Source organism: Mesoplodon mirus (assembly GCF_964341445.2).
Source record: "Mesoplodon mirus genome assembly, chromosome: 7".
NCBI classification, from domain to species: domain Eukaryota; kingdom Metazoa; phylum Chordata; class Mammalia; order Artiodactyla; family Ziphiidae; genus Mesoplodon; species Mesoplodon mirus.
In genome coordinates this window covers 109,025,642-109,043,696 of record NC_138983.1, presented here as the reverse complement: position 1 = coordinate 109,043,696, position 18,055 = coordinate 109,025,642, and the positions used below count along the sequence as shown (strand labels likewise).

The 18,055-nt window shown below is 38.8% G+C and overlaps 1 protein-coding gene across 3 annotated transcripts in view; it reads right to left on the bottom strand.

The window, feature by feature from the left end:
* Positions 1-18,055, bottom strand: part of ARHGAP42 (Rho GTPase activating protein 42) — a gene marked incomplete at its 3' end in the record, with an annotated part of 295,173 nt that overhangs the window by 223,567 nt on the left and 53,551 nt on the right. For all 3 annotated transcript variants that reach the window (XM_082626591.1, XM_082626592.1, XM_082626593.1), the window contains exon 2: positions 850-945. In XM_082626591.1, coding sequence (XP_082482717.1) covers positions 850-945 — 96 coding nt within the window. The remainder of the gene's footprint in view (positions 1-849; positions 946-18,055) is intronic.

The following is an 18,055-nucleotide window of genomic DNA, read 5'->3' as shown; positions in this document are numbered from 1 at the left end:
TTCTAAATGCTTGTAATATTCTATTTTTACCTGGAAGGTAAGTACACTTGGTATATTATTCTCTAAAATGTACGCACATATTTTATACAGTCTTCTGATTGCGTGACTCTAATCCAGCCTACAAACGGACCTCATGTCTACAAACTGGCAAGTAGGGATTGTTAAAATGTGGGGAAAAGAATGCTACATGAATCTGATCTTCAAACAGTAAAAACTCAGATACAGATGAAACTTGAGACCACATAACCCAACCTCTTCACTTATGGGAAATGAAACCATCTGATTCAGGAAGGGGTATACCTCCACCAGGGTCAGATTGCTAAATATCTGTGGCAAAATCAGATGAGGGCTCAAGTCTCCTGATCCCCAGGAATGTTCTGTGTCCTACACTAATACTGGTTAATACATCCTAACTGATTTTTTTTTCTTTATAAACAAATACTGAAGTTAAAAGAGAAATCAGTATTAAGTTTTTTAAAAAAGTAAGCTAATTCTTAAACCAGTACCTTGTACATTGGCAGATGACCAATATGTATTTGTCTGAATGAATGATTCACTTTGAGGCAAAGGAAAACAGTGTTATCCACATCTTCTCAAAGGGCTGAGCTGAATTATAGAATGGTAAAGTAATTTCCTTATGGAAAAAACCACAGAGCTCAATTTTAAAACAATTCATAATACTCTCCTCCACAGAAACCAAAAAAATCGCCCTTATGCTTTTATCAAAGTCAGAATATTTGACATATTTGGTATTTGGGTGTGTGAATCTGTTTGATTTCAATCAAGTCATTATCTGAAGTAAGACTTTTAAAATTATTACTTAGAATATTGAAAAATATCACAACTCACCAATACTAATTTCATCATCTGTTTCAGCATCACCAATACATTCAAACTGGAAATCTTGCAGTGACTGGGAAAATTTCTGTACTGCCATAGACAGATCTGTAATTAAAAGTTTAAAAAAAATCATAAATTGAAGGTACAATACCATGGAATACTCAAGAGTTTCCACATGTATTTACATAACTTTGCTGCTAATGCTATATTAACCAGAACCTTTTAAAATACCAGCTTGACAAATTTAAGCAGAATTTAAAGAGACTACTAAAGAAATATTTTAGGGATTAGATCTGCTCTGCTTCCAAAGCAGATTTGCCCCTTTAAGAAAGTTTTGGTGCCAATTGTGTATTATCTGGAAGCCAATTTCCCAAAGCCTTTATCAAAGAATTGCCATTCATTCCCTATAAATGGAGCATTTATTTAAAAAAAAAAAAAAGAAGAAGAAGAAGAAGGAATGCTACCAAGGTTACTGGTGGGAAAAAAAAAGAAAAGTAGCGAACCTTTGATTAGAAAGGGTCACCGATGTTATTCTATACAGACAGGGAATGTGGAACAGATAGGGAATGTGTTTTTACCAATAAACACATTCTCATTCTAAGGTGAAAGGCCACGAGAAAAGTTGTTTACGAATAACCTTGTGATTTATAGGAGACCTCAAGCTAAACATACTCCTCAGTCCTGACTTCAGTCTGAACAAATTCCAGAGAGTGACTAAATCCAGAAGAAGAATTCTTACTTAATCATGGAGAGAATAAAGAAAAGCCCAGAATAATGAGAAGTAAATTCCTGGTAGGCAAAAGCCTAGGATGCAACCTAACAGTGACTAAGAATGCAGACTCTGGAGCCAAGACGGCCTGGGTTGAAATCCAAGTCCTACCATTTACTCATTATGTGACCTTGGTCAAATTTTTTTAACTCCTCTGGGCCTCTACTTCCTCATCTGTAAAGAGTGAATAACAGTAGTATAACCACTTTATAGAGCTGTTTTGAGGACTAAGTAAGGTAACATTTGCAAAGCATTTAGAATAGAACCTGGCACTTAATAAGCACTATTTATGTTTGTTAAATAAAATTAAATCAATCTGACAGCACAGCATCAGGGAAGCTTTAGAGGTCCCACCTCTCAGAGCTACTGTGATCTACCATGCTAACCCTTCACAGAAGTCTATGCCCGTAGGAAACACATTTTTATGGAAGTCTGTCTACACTTTATTTAATGTTATCTCCCATCATTCAATTCTGATACCTTGAATCCTTAACATTTAATTCAAGCAATAGGACTTGACAAAGACTCTCTCCTTGACCAATCTTCAGTCAGGCTCCTCTGAGCCGTCTTCTTGACTATGCCTCTACTTTGGCTCTCTGTCCTCACTGGGCCTACATAGACCAGTTTTAGCAAAAATCCTGCCAAGTCAGTTTAGAGAATATCTAAACTGATAGCTCATCAAATTCCCCATCCCCCACCTCTGATGCTTAAGCCCTTGACCTGCCTTCACCAAGAATCCTCTAAACCTTTACATCTTCTCCTCTTAGTAACTTTCCATCCACTGACAGCCCCCCCTAGCCCCGCCACCCAACATGCTCCTCGGCTATAAATCCGCATTTTTTCTTGTTGCATTCAGGGTGGAGCCTGAACTCTCTCCCCTATTGTGACACTCTCAACACCTACCGCATCTGACCTGAATAAAGTCCTCCTTACGATTTTAACTAGCATCAGAATCATTTTTCTTTAAGAGAACAATTATGGCCCGATGCCTAGACGTGACACCAGGACTTAATGTGGTAACCCACCACTCATGAAACTGCAAGCCCAGGTACCAATCACAGTAAGCACCCATGAGTGAATAGGTCTCCAAACAAGGTCACTTACTGCACCATGTGAATCAAGAACTCACCAACACCCTCACCAACAGGAATTCTGAAGACCACAGGTCTTGAGCCTCAAAGAGGCTTTTAACACACACACGCACACACACACACACACACACACAAAGACAGATTTTTTTAAATCTTGTTTGAAAAAATAAATTGTGCTCTGGAAAGAGGGTATTACTACTCACAGACTAACACCTCTTCCCAAAAGAGGGATGGAACTTTGGTGCCAGCTGCACATTCTACTTAAGAGGTACTTTGGATTTAGGAGAATAGAAAGGTCTATCAGCTTAAGAATGGTTCTGCTTTGGGCTCTCAGGAAGAAAGATGAAAAGAGCCTCCTTAGTGGGTTGTTAGTCAATGAGAAAAACAAAGGCTTCATCAGAACTAGACTTCACCAGTTGGCTGTGAGGCCCTAGACAAATCATTCATCCTTCACAAGACCTGTTTTTCTTACCTATGGAACAGAGAAGGAATACTCATCTCACAGGTTGTTATAAAAACTAAATGAAGTCTGTGCCTGGTACAGCCTAGGCAACTTAATAAATGGCATCAGTTGTTACCATTCAAGCCCAGCTCAAAAGGTGGGAAAGTTGACTGGCCTTCCAGACAAAAGGGACCCATGCATGCAAAAGTATGCATTCATCTGACATTGCATAGCTCTGGCCAAGGGTAAAGAAATCATAACACCTATATCAAATGTTATGAGAAGACAAAAAAAAAAAAAATCAGACTATTAGGATAATTTTTAAGCCAAGCTGTGTGCAGGTACTCTCCGTGAGAAAGGGGAAAAACATTCCATTTAACGTTTATTTTTCCATGTACAATATACAGGCCTTATGCTAAACTGGATTTGAAGTCACAGATGGAATTCCTAAAGCAGAGTGGGGGTAGTAGGTAATATGGGTGGATCAGGAACAGGAATACTGTAACAGATAGCCTTCCTTCTCTCCCCTCATCACCACAAGTTCCTCTGAGTTTCCCTTCAAACTCAAGGAGGTACCTGGAAGCTTTGTCCTAGGGCAGGGGTCCCCAACCCCCAGGCCAGGACTGGTAGTGGTCCGTGGCATGTTAGGAACCAGGCTGCACAGCAGGAGGTGAGGGGCGGGTGAGCAAGCGAAGCTTCATCTGTATTTACAGCCGCTCCCCATCACTCCCATTAATCTCCTGAGCTTCGCCTCCTGTCAGATCAGTGGCGGCATTGGATTCTCATAGGAGCTCGAACCCTACTGTGAACTGTGCATGCGAGGGATTTAGGCTGCGCACTCCTTATGAGAATCTAATGCCTGATGATCTGGCTGGGAGAGGCTGCAAATACAGACTATCATTAGCAGAGAGGTTTGACTGCACAGAGACCATAATAAATCATTTGCTTGCAGACTCATATCAAAGCCCTATCACTGGGTGGCAAGTGAAAACAAGCTCAGGGCTGCCACTGATTCTGCATTATGGTGAGGTATATAATTATTTCATTATATATTACGATGTAATAATAATAGAAATAAAAAGTACACAATAAGTATAATGTGCTTGAATCATCCTGAAACCATCCCCCCTACCCCGGTCTGTGGAAAAATTGTCTTCCATGAAACTGGTCCCTGGTGCCAAAAAGGCTGGGGACCGCTGTCCTAGGGAACTCCTGACATAAAACCCCACAACCAAACATTTCTTCCTAGACCATTCTTTGCTTCCCATGGCCTTGCTCCTTGACTGAGAAAGGTAAGCTGTTTTGTCCTTTCACAGAGATCTCAGTGAGTACACTGTAAAAATTCCCATCCCTGAACAAGAACACAGGAGCCCACTGTCCATAGAGCCAAGGGATCGAGTATGAGCTCTAGTGGCAGATGAAATGGGTTAGCTTCCCACTTCTACCAACCAGTGGCATGATCATGGGCAGCCTTCATAACCTCTCTGTACCTCATCTGTTAAGTGGAACAGAACCCATCTCTCAGGGTTATTGGGAGGAGTAAACGAGTTAATATAGATGAAGCATTTAGAACAGTGTCTGACACACAGCTAAGCACTTAAAACGTGTTGGCTGTTTCCCTGTTGAAAGTCTCAGAAAAGAAAGGAAAAGGGAAAATTTCAGGAATGAAGGTGGCAGCTGTTAGGCCTTAGACAACCTTGGAAAGTGCTCAATAAAACAGTCTGTTAGGGCTTCCCTGGTGGCGCAGTGGTTGAGAGTCTGCCTGCCGATGCAGGGGACACCGGTTCGTGCCCCGGTCCGGGGAGATCCCACATGCCACGGAGCGGCTGGGCCCGTGAGACATGGCCGCTGAGCCTGCTCGTCCGGAGCCTGTGTTCCACGGTGGGAGAGGCCACAACAGTGAGAGGCCCGCGTACCACAAAAAAAAAAAAAAAAAAAAAAAAAAGAAAATATGGTTCTCAACTAGTTCAGATAATCCCCAAAATAAAGGGGAAGTTCGAAAAACGACTTATTTTCAACTTCAAGTGTCTGAGTTCTTGATTTTCCTTTTGTTTGTTCTCATTTTCCGAAAACCAAAGTAATGATGAGGTCAAAAATGTGACCAAAGTAAAGAACTTATGATATTATCTGGCAGTCATATGAATCAATCTGAAAAATGAGGAATCCAGTTCACACTTTTAATTTTGGCTCCATCTCCCACTGAGTGCAATTCTGAACTAGAAAGAGCAACACCTTTCACTGACTTATAACTCCATGGAACACACCCTTCCCTAATTGTCTAAGATTTCTAAACAATGGTCAGATGCACAAAAGAGAAGTACTGGTACTAAATCCTTGTAAATAAAATTGATTCACATCCAGTTATATAGACCTTGAATTTAAAACCTAATTCAGTTCTTAAAGTTTCCTGTTGAATTTTAAAGTATCAAATTGTGTAATGATAGAATCTACATTTCTCTTAAATACAAAAAGAAAGATCAAATGTATAAAGCATGACAAGCAGGGAATCTAGCATAGGCAAGACAGTCTCTTTCTCCCTATTTCTACTCAACTATTAGAACATGAAGACAAACAAGGAAAAAAATCCCAGTCGGAGCCACCCTGGCTATATTCAAGGTGAAGGTAGAGGAGTAACATTTACTAGGGGTCAAAGTTGTACATAGTAAAGATGCTGCAAGTATCACTCATATCATCTCCTTTCTATTTACCTAATGAGTTAAGCATAGGGTGTCTTCACAGGTATTCACATTATAACTTGGAAGAATTACAGTAGGCTTTAATTAGTCAGCAATGTTTTTATATCAAAGTGTTAACCCGTAGCACCCACGATTAGATGATGCTAATGAAGCACTAAAACTTCATTTCATTAGAAACACTTCAACCTCATTAGAGAAATAAAAAACACTTAGTAAATATTTAATTACAACTCTTCTTACACACAGACTTAAGAGCTAGAGTTACCTGTTACTTTAGAAGTGTTAATGGAATTACTTTTACAATCTTAGCTATATTTATCTCAGAACAAGTACAACCAGCCAGTCCATTGGTCTAAGGCAGTTTTTCTTGAAATCTAGTTGCTCTGGGATGAGATTTTACAGTGCAGAAGGAACACAGCATGAAGCCATGGGAATACAAAGGTAAGAACAGAATATATCCTTCCCTCAAAAGGGCACAGTCCTATAGGGACATGAGGTATGTAAATAAATCATATCAGAGGACAATGGATAAAGTATCCGACAAAGGCTAATAATAACATCACTGCAGATAGTACTTACTAAGTGCCTGATACTTATCCAAGAACTTAATGTAAACTAAAACCATTAATCTTCACAACAGCCTCATGAAGTAGATATCATCACTCTCATTTTACAGATGAAGGAACTGAGGCACAGAGAGGTTAAATGACATCCCCAAGGTTGCTCAAGCTAGTAAATAACAGCAAGAATTTCGACCCAGGGAGCCTGGCTCCAGAGTCCCCACTTAACCACACTGCCAGATGGCTCTGTGCACAGAGGTAACAAATAAGAAGGCACAATCAGTCCAGCTGGAGTGCATGGGGGAAGGCTCCTCAGAGGATTCAGTGAAGACAAGAACTTGAAAGACGTGACAACACACCAGGCGAGGCCACATTAACAAAATGTCCAAAAGCTTTCAAAAGGCAGCTTCTACCTACATATCCAAACACCTCTATCATGACTCATATCAAGCTGAGTACCACCAGCAACAGACCATCCAGTTTCTTGTACCTATTTTATATTGTTATTCCACCTCCTTAGGATAGACTCTTTTCCCAAGTTCTCTTTCAAGATCTCTCTCTCTCATGTCCCCATTTCCTCCAAAAAGGTCTGCCTGATCCCTTTCAATGTGGCATTATCGCCTCCTGTATACCTCCTACTACATGTTGTGACGCTCTTGCTGTGCTTTCTCTATTTTACCTTTTATCAAGTTATTCATAAACCTAGGTTATCCACCTTATTTTAAATAGTGTTTTAAAGGTAGAAAACTTTATCATCAATGAATACTACCCAAGTATCCACTACCATATCTTGTATACAATTAGAGCTCAACTGTTGAAACCATTAATTTCTGCAAGGTGGATAAATACTTAAGCCTTCCAGATGTAAAACATGAGTTATCCACTTTCCAATACAAGAAGTTTTCATATACATTCACAATAACGATAGCAATGGTGTCAGTAAGATGTTTTACTCTTTCAAAGTTCTTATGTATTTTTCTTAATTCTCACACAAAGCTATGAGGGCTGAAGCTCTGAAAAGTTAGGTAATAACTTAATTTGCCCAGAGTCTAAGAGCTCGACTCCAACCTGGACTGCTTCCCAAATTGGATGTTCTTTCTACTACATACCATAGCTACTTCCCAAAGAGTAATAAGCATTAAAACCAGGGAGCATGTGACCTTTAGACAACATCTAATTAATCTCTTACCTGCTGTATAAAATCTAAGATAGTAAGACTCTCTGTACTGAGCTATATGAGAGTGAGCTAGTATGCTTATTAGCCTGGAATAAGCTACCAGCAAACATATATTAGATGGTCTAAAAGTCAAAGGAAATGCACATTCTTTCTCGTACTGTCTAGTGCCACAAGATAACTGAATAATGTTCTAGGTGTTAAGCTTCTTAAAGGTAGATATATATTCTTCATCTCTCTTCACCATTAGTGCCCCAAAGAAAGCAGACAGAAAAGAGAACAAAGGGACCAGGAAGAGAAAAGTGTACACCAACTACCAATGCATTCATAACATAAGAATCCACCATAGATAAATTACTGAAAAGCTTATGGTACTGGGAACATGAATATCACCGCAAGCCTTAATAATAAACAAACCATACATTATATAGGAGAATACATCAAGGAATTACCAAATAAGCCTTGGCTTTTAATACCTGCAGTTATGCCTTTAATGTTCTCTCAGAGAGCTACAAATGTCAGATTGTTAGATGGAGAAAAGTCAGAGGAAAAGAACACTGGGTTTGTGGCAAAGTGTAAGAAAGAAACACAATGAGAACTTCTTGTCAGTCAGAATCATTCCTATGGCTCTTATTTGAACAAAGTTTGAAAATGCCTACTTTGCTATTTTCTATTTTACATAAATGGCTAGAAAATCATGGTTATCCAATATTATTAAAGAAAGTCTTCCTAAAGAAGGTCCAAGACAAAGCTTGGTACTAGTAATCACTCAATAAATATATGTTGAGGTGAAGTGAAATTAAGTGAGTGACTTGTAATAATGGAATCAAGGAATTCTCTTTCCTTGAAGCCCTAGAGAAACACTGCCGTGTCCATGGGAGGTGAATGGAGACAGAATCACCAGAGGGCAATGGGGCACTGACGCTATTCTTCATCCCTCTGGAAATGCAAAAGGCACAGACTACACTAGGTCACTAAATTAACTTGTTGTATTCTAGGATGGAACAACATGATTGTTTTGGCATGGTAAAACAAATTAGCCTAGCTTTAGACAGCCTCATTCATTTCCACACCAGATATGCATTCAGGGTTTATGTGAGGGATGTGCTCAGATAGGGGAAAAACATCCTTCCTTAGAATCAATCATTCTTTCATGTCATGGACTAAGTGTGCACAAGACTCAGACAGTCATGGACAGCAATCCACCACTTACTGAAATATGGCTTAGAGCAAGCACTTAGCTTCTCTAAATCTCAGGTTCCTCATGTACCAAAGGAAGATACTAATCCCTTATAAAACTGCCATGAATATTACATGAAATGGACTTAGCACAGTGCCTGGTACAGAACAGAAACTTGAAATTCTGGTTCTCAACAAATGTTAACTATTAAACCACTATTTATTATGATGGCAAATGCAGAATATGAAATATTTTCATTGTAAGCATAACATATTTAATCTGTGTATTAAATTACTATCTTCAGGAGAGGTTCAGTGAAAATAAATAGTGGTACTGGCCTCTGATGAAGACCAAGCAGTTTGTAATCCCATAAAATGGTATGTGTCTGGCAAGCAGTTCCAGAAGATTCCAGCCTAAAAACAACAAACAGGAACCAACACTTGGCCAGATTTTATCCATAGTTTCTATAAAGCTACAAATTCCATAAAAATTAAAAACGAAAAACCACAAAGACTTCACTATTGCTACGACCCAAGTTAAAAATAGAAAGTTGAAAGGATGAAATAAATCACCCATCTTCCTACCCTGGGGGAAAAACTTGCGGGGGGGGGGGGCAGGGGGAAGGGGAGGCAAAGGAAACAATGGCACACTGCAGTTTCTCTGGATTTTCTTCCTGCCTCAATAAGCTTTCCTTTGAGATTTCTCTTCCTCATACTCTTTCCTTCAGGAACGATAAACCTATCTTTAGCCACCTTGTTTTAGCTCAATACATGTTTTCTTTTAAAAAGTACTACTTATGTAGGCAACTCCTAAGTGGAGATTTAAGTTTGGATGCTGGAATTCCAAACAAAATTTTATAAAACATCCCACTTGACTTTTTTGATTTAACTAAAAAATATTGAGTTATCCAGCATGGAGGACCTTGCAGGTTTCCTAGGCTTCTCAGCAACACTGGTTATGGCCTGGCATGCTTTCCTGGACTTCCTGGTCTACCTTCCCACTCATGACCTCTTCCTTAGTCCAATCATTGTTTTCTGGGCATTTACAACTTATGCCCTTATTAACAGATTTGGTAATGGAAAGTGTTTAGTGTTCTAGCTTCACTTCTGGCCCTCTTTTCTCTTGACTACCTGAACTATCTCTCTGCCCAAGATAATGACTCTGGAAGAGCATTTTGTGTTACCTTATCTTTCATGTCACCTATCAGCCTATTTCCAGCCCTTAAAACTTACTTCCCTTTTCCATCTCCTTCTTGGTATCATATGACAAACACATTTCTGATAAAATCATGATTTGACTAGTTTAATCTCCTTTTTAAAGCATCACACTAAATTATTACCTACTAGGCAAGTCAAGCATATCATCTTTCCTCTATGTTTTTTAGGCCATCTTTTTTCTCAAACTGGTCTTTGTACCTTCAATGTTCCAGCCAAACAAAACAATCTAAACTTCTGTTCTCCCAGCATCCACAGAGTCATTCTTCATGTTGGAAACAGCCCTTTGTCTCTGCTGTGACCTTCAATTGCCTTCAAATGAATTAGTACTCACAGTTCCACTGTGAAGCTGGATTATACTTTACAAGAGCAGCTGGCTATACTTGAGGATGGTACCTGGAGCTTCCTTTAGTTCTTTTAAAGTAGATTTAAGACCTGCCTCTTTCTAGATTAATCTGAAAGCCCCACCCTAAATAATCCACCCAGGGCAACACATTTGCTGATTTACAGATACCAAATACTGACATGCCTTATGGCACACAGCAGTGTGCCAGGAGTTCAGAAAGCCATGAATACTTTCAGTGTATCTTCCGGTGCCACAACATTTATTAGAAAACTAAAGAGGAGGAAGTGAAGTAGTTTTATCCTGTTTTACATTTTTTTTAAATGCCAGTATAGCAGAATTTATATGAATTAACTTGTATCTTGTTACTTCCATTGAGGCAGCCAGTTTGGGTCATGTTTCCAGACTACTGAGAGTACATTTTCCCCCTCATCTGATAGAAAATTCTGTGAAGTACTATCCTACTGTAATCTAGCTCCTTTTTGAATGTCTACTGACATACCCTACATTATAATTTTATTATATTATATATTTATTTGTGTGTAAGTCCCATTACCCTCATCAAACATTAAGCCCGTGATGGGCAGAGAACCTCTCTAGTCTTTACTGCCTCCAGCATAGGGCCTTGAAAATAAGGGGCTGTCAAATAGAATAGAATGCAAAAATTCAGAGTATTTAGAAGGGGTAAAGTAAGGCCTTTCTAGGACTGGCAAAGAGCAATTAGAGATAAAAAGCCAGGTGGTTAGACTCAGACCCAGATCTAGCTATAAAAGGTGCTATGGGAACAGAGGAGCCCCAGCAAACAAACACACTTGAGGATCTGGACATCAAGTCAAGTAGATGAGATCAGAGGGCCACAGGGAATGGCTAAAAGATTCTTTCATTTAGGATCTGTTGGTTAGCTTTGCAAAAACCAAAGCAGTGGAAGCTGACAGAAGCAGCCTAGGTATTCTAGGTGCTAACCTAAAATCTCAGTATTGCTTTAGAATAAACCCACCTCTAAAAATTATTCTGGTAATCTAATCAAGCTCAATGGAGAGAGCATCCAGTTTAAAAACAAACAAACAAACAAACAAACAAATCTAAAAGTTCCACAAACTTAAGTCACTACAGAGAAAGCTAGTCCAGGTTTTTATTTCCTTGCATCATCTTCTAATATAAAGAAGTCTCATTTAAAAAAATAATAAAGCAAGGATTTTGGTGTCAAACAGACTACCAGTTTTGCTATGTGGGCAAGTTACTTAAGCTCTTCAAGTTTCAATTTACCTGTTTGTAAAATGAGGATAATAGTAATATACCTACTTCATAAGATTGTTGTAGTGACCAAATGAAATCATGCATGTAAAGTACATAGTAAGAGCCTGGCAAATTAGCATAATTATAACTGCTATTATTTTTAAGGAGGAAATCATTGGCTAGAAAGACACGCTATTCTTGTCTCTTGGTTACTACTCCTATGTTAAGCTTACCTCTCAGGACCTAAAATGATACCTACCATTATATGATGGCACCAAATTTAATGCAGCCAAAGTGCCTGCCAACCAAGGAAACACTCAAGTGATACCAAACATTATTACAGTCAATTGTCTCTATTCCAAAAGGTAATTTATCATTTACTTAAGTGCATTTTCCCATCAGCAGTTTAGCATCATGCACCATTAAAAAAATTTATACCACACTCATATTGCCTCTGATGAAACTTCAAAGTATCATTTCAGTGGTTAACAGATATCTGCATTCCAGCATTCCCTAAGAAAACACTGCTAGACTCAGTAATGAAATCTGCTTAACCAAGCAAAGAAACAATCTAACATACATGAACCTCCAAAAATATTCTAAGTTCAATTTAAATGAAGTGATGAGCTTAGAATGTGGGTATAGCATAAGTGGCCGGCTATGTTTTTGTTGTTGTTGTTTTGCTGCATTGGGTCTTCGTTGCTGCGCGTGGGGCTTTCTCTAGTTGCGGTGAGCGGGGGCTACTCTTCGTTGCGTTGCACGGGCTTCTCGTTGCAGTGGCTTCTCTTGTTGCGTGCAGAGCACAGGCTCTAGGCGTGCAGGCTTCAGTAGTTGTGGCATGCAGGCTCGGTAGTTGTGGCTCACGGGCTCTAGAGTGCAGTCTCAGTAGTTGTGGCGCACGGGCTTAGTTGCTCCGAGGCATGTGGGATCTTCCCGGACCAGGGCTCGAACCCGTGTCCCCTGCACTGGCAGGCGGATTCTTAACCACTGCGCCACCAGGGAAGCCCTGGCTATGTTTATTGTGACCACATATTTGGGTTTTCACTATTGCATTTTTATTTATTTATTTTCTTTGGCCAAACTACAGCATATATATATATATACATACATATATATATATATATATACATACATATATATACATATATCATGTAATATGGCTATCCATGAACAGTAATGGTGGCAAAATAATTTTTTCACATAGCAGCATGACTAACATCCTCTTAAAGCTTGGAAATATTTTATAATGAATAGTAATTGAAAGCCGAATACATAAGCCTCTGTCTTGGACAAGATGTGCAAGTATGCTGGCATCATGCCTTGTTCTTCCAAAGAGAACAGAAAAAAACAACACTGCAAAACAAGGTTGAGCCTGGGCTGCCAGGGAAGTAAGGGCACAAAGACCATTATTCTCCATTTACACAATGTTTTTTGTAAGTTGTTTTCAATAAACTTACTATCCCACATGTCTACAGACTTCATTTTTCTGCTGTCCTACCCCATGTTGAAATATTAAAACAATGTTTCAGGATATTTCAGGAAAACTTGCATTTTAACAGTGTAGTTTCCATTTTGTACCTTTGAGCCAACACCCCATCCCATGTTTAAGGTACCACAATAGAGATAATTTTGTTGGGATACATTATTTTATTGCTTTTTTGAGTTCCAAGTGTTCTGCTTTTAATAAAATGACTTACTATAGCCACCTCACTGTCTTAAATACAAATGATGAGATTTTTCAAGTCATATTTGTACTTCTTATCTCACTAGAAACCTACTGGGCAAACAGACTGAGTAGATAATTACCTACATTCTACAGATGAGAAAACTAAGGTGCAAGCAATAGAATCAGAGCTGGAATCTTAATCTCCCATGTCTAGGCCAACCCTCCTCTTTCTATAACGTCTTAAATAAATAATCCTCTTACACCTACAATTCTACCATACTGGGGTTAGCTCAGTAGTAAAAATTAAAAAAAAATTTTTTTTTTACCAGACCATTTGCAGTTTTCTTCTTATCATTTCCTCACTTAAAAAAACATCCTCATTCTTATGGATCTTAGTGTATCTCCATTATGTAACTAGTTTAACTGTTGGTAAAAATGTTTTAAGTGGCTTTGAAGAAGATACTTTAAACTTATGATACAATTTTTTTTTTTTTATTTTTTTATTTTTTGCGGTACTCGGGCCTGTCACTGTTGTGGCCTCCCCGTTGCGGAGCACAGGCTGCGGACGCGCAGGCTCAGCGGCCATGGCTCACGAGCCCAGCCGCCCCGGACCGGGGCATGAACCCGTGTCCCCTTCATCAGCAGGCGGACTCTCAACCACCGCGCCACCAGGGGAGCCCCTTATGATACATTTTATTTTTATTTAGGGGTGATTGATTATACTCATCGAAAAACATGAAGATAAATCTCAACCTTTTATTCCAAAAACTAAAACTCATTCACCTAAATACCATGCTGTTTGAGTTGCCAACATGCATGCAAAACCATCTGTACAGAGTCAGCAACTGCCTGCTGTGATTCTGAATAGCTGAGACTTTTATTTAGCAATCAGAACTGAGGAATTCCAACTGTGTCAACTTGTGCAACTATGTCTGGCTTTAGAGCTTCCCACACTCTGGGAGACAGATTGTCTCTAATTATTTTATTGCTGCAAAAAAAGGGACTTTTCATAGAAATTATACACATAATTTATGTCAGGCTTTTATCAGACAGCATGCAGTCAACCCATGATTAGGCCATCCTTCAATTTAAAACTTAAATATATATGTGGCTTGCAACTCTTCTTACCTGGTATTTTTTATTTACTTCAGAACTTATTAGTTCCTCAGCTACTAAAATTTTAAGATGATTTACCATAGTTCATACATTCTAAGCTGCTAAACTGTAAGCCCCCTACCCAATATTAGAGATATTAATATAAAAACTACAACGTTGGCTCCCTGAGTCCCAGTATATCTTTATATTTTATATTTCGTCCAGTCATACTGAACAATGGCATCTTTTGCAGCATCTGAATTGTCAAGTAAAGAAAAGCATTATCCCTAACCTCAAGGAGCTAATAACCCGACAAAACAAAAAGCACACAGTGCATTGCCTCAATTGCCTTTTCCTATCTTTGAATGCCACAAAAACCTAACACCAGGAAAAGCCTGTTTCAGAAATATTTGATCTCTGTTGTCCCTAACCATTATGAGAGTGGGAAATAAGAAATCAGCTCTCTCTAGCTTAGCTTTTCTTTCTTTTTTTTTTTTTTTTTTTTTTTTTTGCGGTACGTGGGCCTGTCACTGTTGTGACCTCTCCTGTTGCGGAGCACAGGCTCCGGACGTGCAGGCTCAGTGGCCATGGCTCACGGGCCCAGCCGCTCCGCAGCATGTGGGATCTTCCCGGGCCGGGGCACGCATCCGTGTTCCCTGCATCAGCAGGCGGACTCTCAACCACTGCTCCACCAGGGAAGCCCAGCTTCTCATTCTTTTGACATATAAAGGGCCTGAAGCCTTGAAGCCACCCAGTCCCTTGGGCTTGTTTCTGGGCTCCAAGCCTAAAATAAGGGCTGAAGGGGGCTTCTATCAGCTGTGTGCTCATGAAAGCCACCTGAGACCATCAGAAATGCTGTAACCGTGGGATTGTGGGCAGTATTTCAACAAGGGCTCTCCAGATAGTGAACAAGACAGTCAGGCACTATAGACTCTCTGTATTTTCAGAAAGAAAATTCATGAAGAGATACACAACCAAGAAATGAAATTGTGTATACAGTTTCTGTTTGCTCCACATGCACCCTGACCTTAAATTTTTAAGTATAAAAAATTCTCTATAATCTAAGACTCACATTCAGTTCCAATGCCATGAAGTTTAGAGAGGGAGCCCACTGTGATTCAAGGTCAGCGACCTTGATGGTAAATGAAGTAACGTTTGTGCATTAGTTACAGAAGGCTGGGCACAGGTAAGCACTGTCTTCAGCTGATTAATTTAGTAACTTCAGCTACATCAGAATAGTGAAGAATATAACCTAGACTTCTCTCTGAGAATCCCTAGAAATCATGCCTATGAGTGACTAAAATCTGCTACTATAGCAACACTGCAAAGTTACACTGAATACCAAACTAACAACATCTAACTTATTAGATCATTTCAATTAAATTAAATGGTGTATTTCTTCAATCACAACCCCTCAAAGCAAAAGAGTAAAGAAGTATTGGCCGAGTAGAAGTCCTTAAGGTTTTAGCTTTACTGAATTGTAAACCTGATAAATAATCAGCATATCAATTACATATAAATGCAAACAAATCTTTGTGCTTTGAACTTGCACCTTGGAGAAACTGTCTGCTTAAGTAAAGGTAAATTTTAACCCTGCATGAGTTGCAACTGCAATGAATCCTCAGTTAAGTACAAGTGAATGAGTTTCTTATCGAAAATGTTATGATGCAATAGATGAAAAAAATAACAAAGTGGTTCATTTTATCAAAACTTTCCCACAGAGGCTCATTTAGTCAATCAAAAGGTATGTATTAACTTCCTTATCTATGAAACTTCTCCATTACTTGCTCTACAAGATCCCACTTCCTTTCACCCAGACACTTTGGTAAGTAAAAACTGGAGTGATTTGGAATGTCAAACTGATCCATGACTACTAAAGATTAGTGAACAAACTGCAGAATTATAGACACTGAAGAAACTACTTTCTCTAACCCCAGTCAAGTAACTCTGAGAAGAGTTTGTCAACTTGCAAATCACTTAATTGAGAATCACCTCCAGATTCTAAAGGCGGTACAAGATGAGTGATAATAGTATACCAGCTAGTTAAAAATCACTAAAATAAATGAGAATTTACTTAAATGTTTTTCCCTCAGGTTAAGAAGAAATTGGTTCTTAAATGTTCACAGCAGCACTATTTACAAGGACAAGGAAGCAACCTAAATGTCCATCAACAGAGGTATGGATAAAGAAGATGTGGTACATATATACAATGGAATATTATTCAGCCATAAAAAGGAATGAAATTGGGTCATTTGTAGAGATGTGGATGGACCTAAAGAGTGCCATACAGAGTGAAGTAAGTCAGAAAGAGAAAAACAAATATCGTATAATAACACATATATGTGGAATCTAGATGGTATGGATGATCTTATTTGCAAAGCAGAAATAGAGACACAGATGTAGAGAACAAATGTATAGGTACCAAGGGGGAAAGGGGTGGGGTGGGAGGAACTGGGAGACTGGGATTGACACATATACATTACTGATACTATGTATAAAGTAGACAACTGATGGGAACATACTGTATAGCACAGGGAACTCTACCTAATGCACTGTGGTAACCTAAATGGGAGGGAAGTCCAAAAGAGAGGGGATATCTGTATGTGTATGGCTGATTCATTTTGCTGTGCAGTGGAGGCTAACATAACACTGTAAAGCGACCATACTCCAATAAAAATTAAAAAAAAAAAAAAGAAATTGGTTCTTGAATTATCTAAATATAGCCTCCCTCCCTCCCTCACTCCCTTCGGGTCTTCAAATGTCACCTTCTCAGTAAGGCCTTCTCCTGTAACTATCCAAACCTATAGCCACCCCTACAGAACATGAACTTGAGCACACACACAAACTTATAATAACCTCCCTAATTTACTTTTTCAGTAGCATTTTCACCATCTGACCTATGACATATGTCTTCGGATTTATAATTTTTTTAACTGAGGTAACACTGGTTTATAACACTGGTTTCTTGTATACATTATATTTCGACTTCTGTATACACTACAGTGTGCTCACCACTCAAAATTTAGTTTCTATCCATCAGCATACAATTGACTTCTTTTATGCATTTCACCCTCCCCCGACCTCCTATCCCTTCTGGTAACCACTACTCTATTGTCTGTATCTATGTGTTTGTTTTCATTTTGCTTGTTCATTTATTTTGTTTATTTTTTTTATATTCCACAAGTGAAATCATTATTTGTCTTTCTCTGACTTATTTCATTTAGTATATTACTTTCAAGGTACATCTATGTTTTTTCAAGTGGCAAGATTTCATATTTTTCTTTTTATGACTGAGTAGTATTCCATTGTGTGTGTGTGTGTGTGTGTGTGTGTGTGTGTGTGTATACACATACCATATCTTCTTTATCCATTCATCTGTCATGGGCACTTAGCTTGTTTCCATACCTTACCTACTGTGATTAATGCTGTGATGAACACTGAGATATATGTATCTTTTCAAATTAGTATTTTTGTATTCTTTGGATAAATACTCAGAAGTGGAATAGCTGGATCACATGGCAGTTCTATTCTTCATAATTTTTTGAAGAATCTCTATACTGTTTTCCATAGTGGCTGTACCAATTTACATTCCCACCAAGAATGCATGTCCACATCCTCCCCAATACTTGTTATTTCTTGCCTTTTTGATAATAGCCTATAAGCATGAGATAATATCTTGTTGTGGTTTTGATTTGCATTTGCCTAATAATTTGTGACCTTGAACATCTTTTCATGTGCTTTGCATCTTC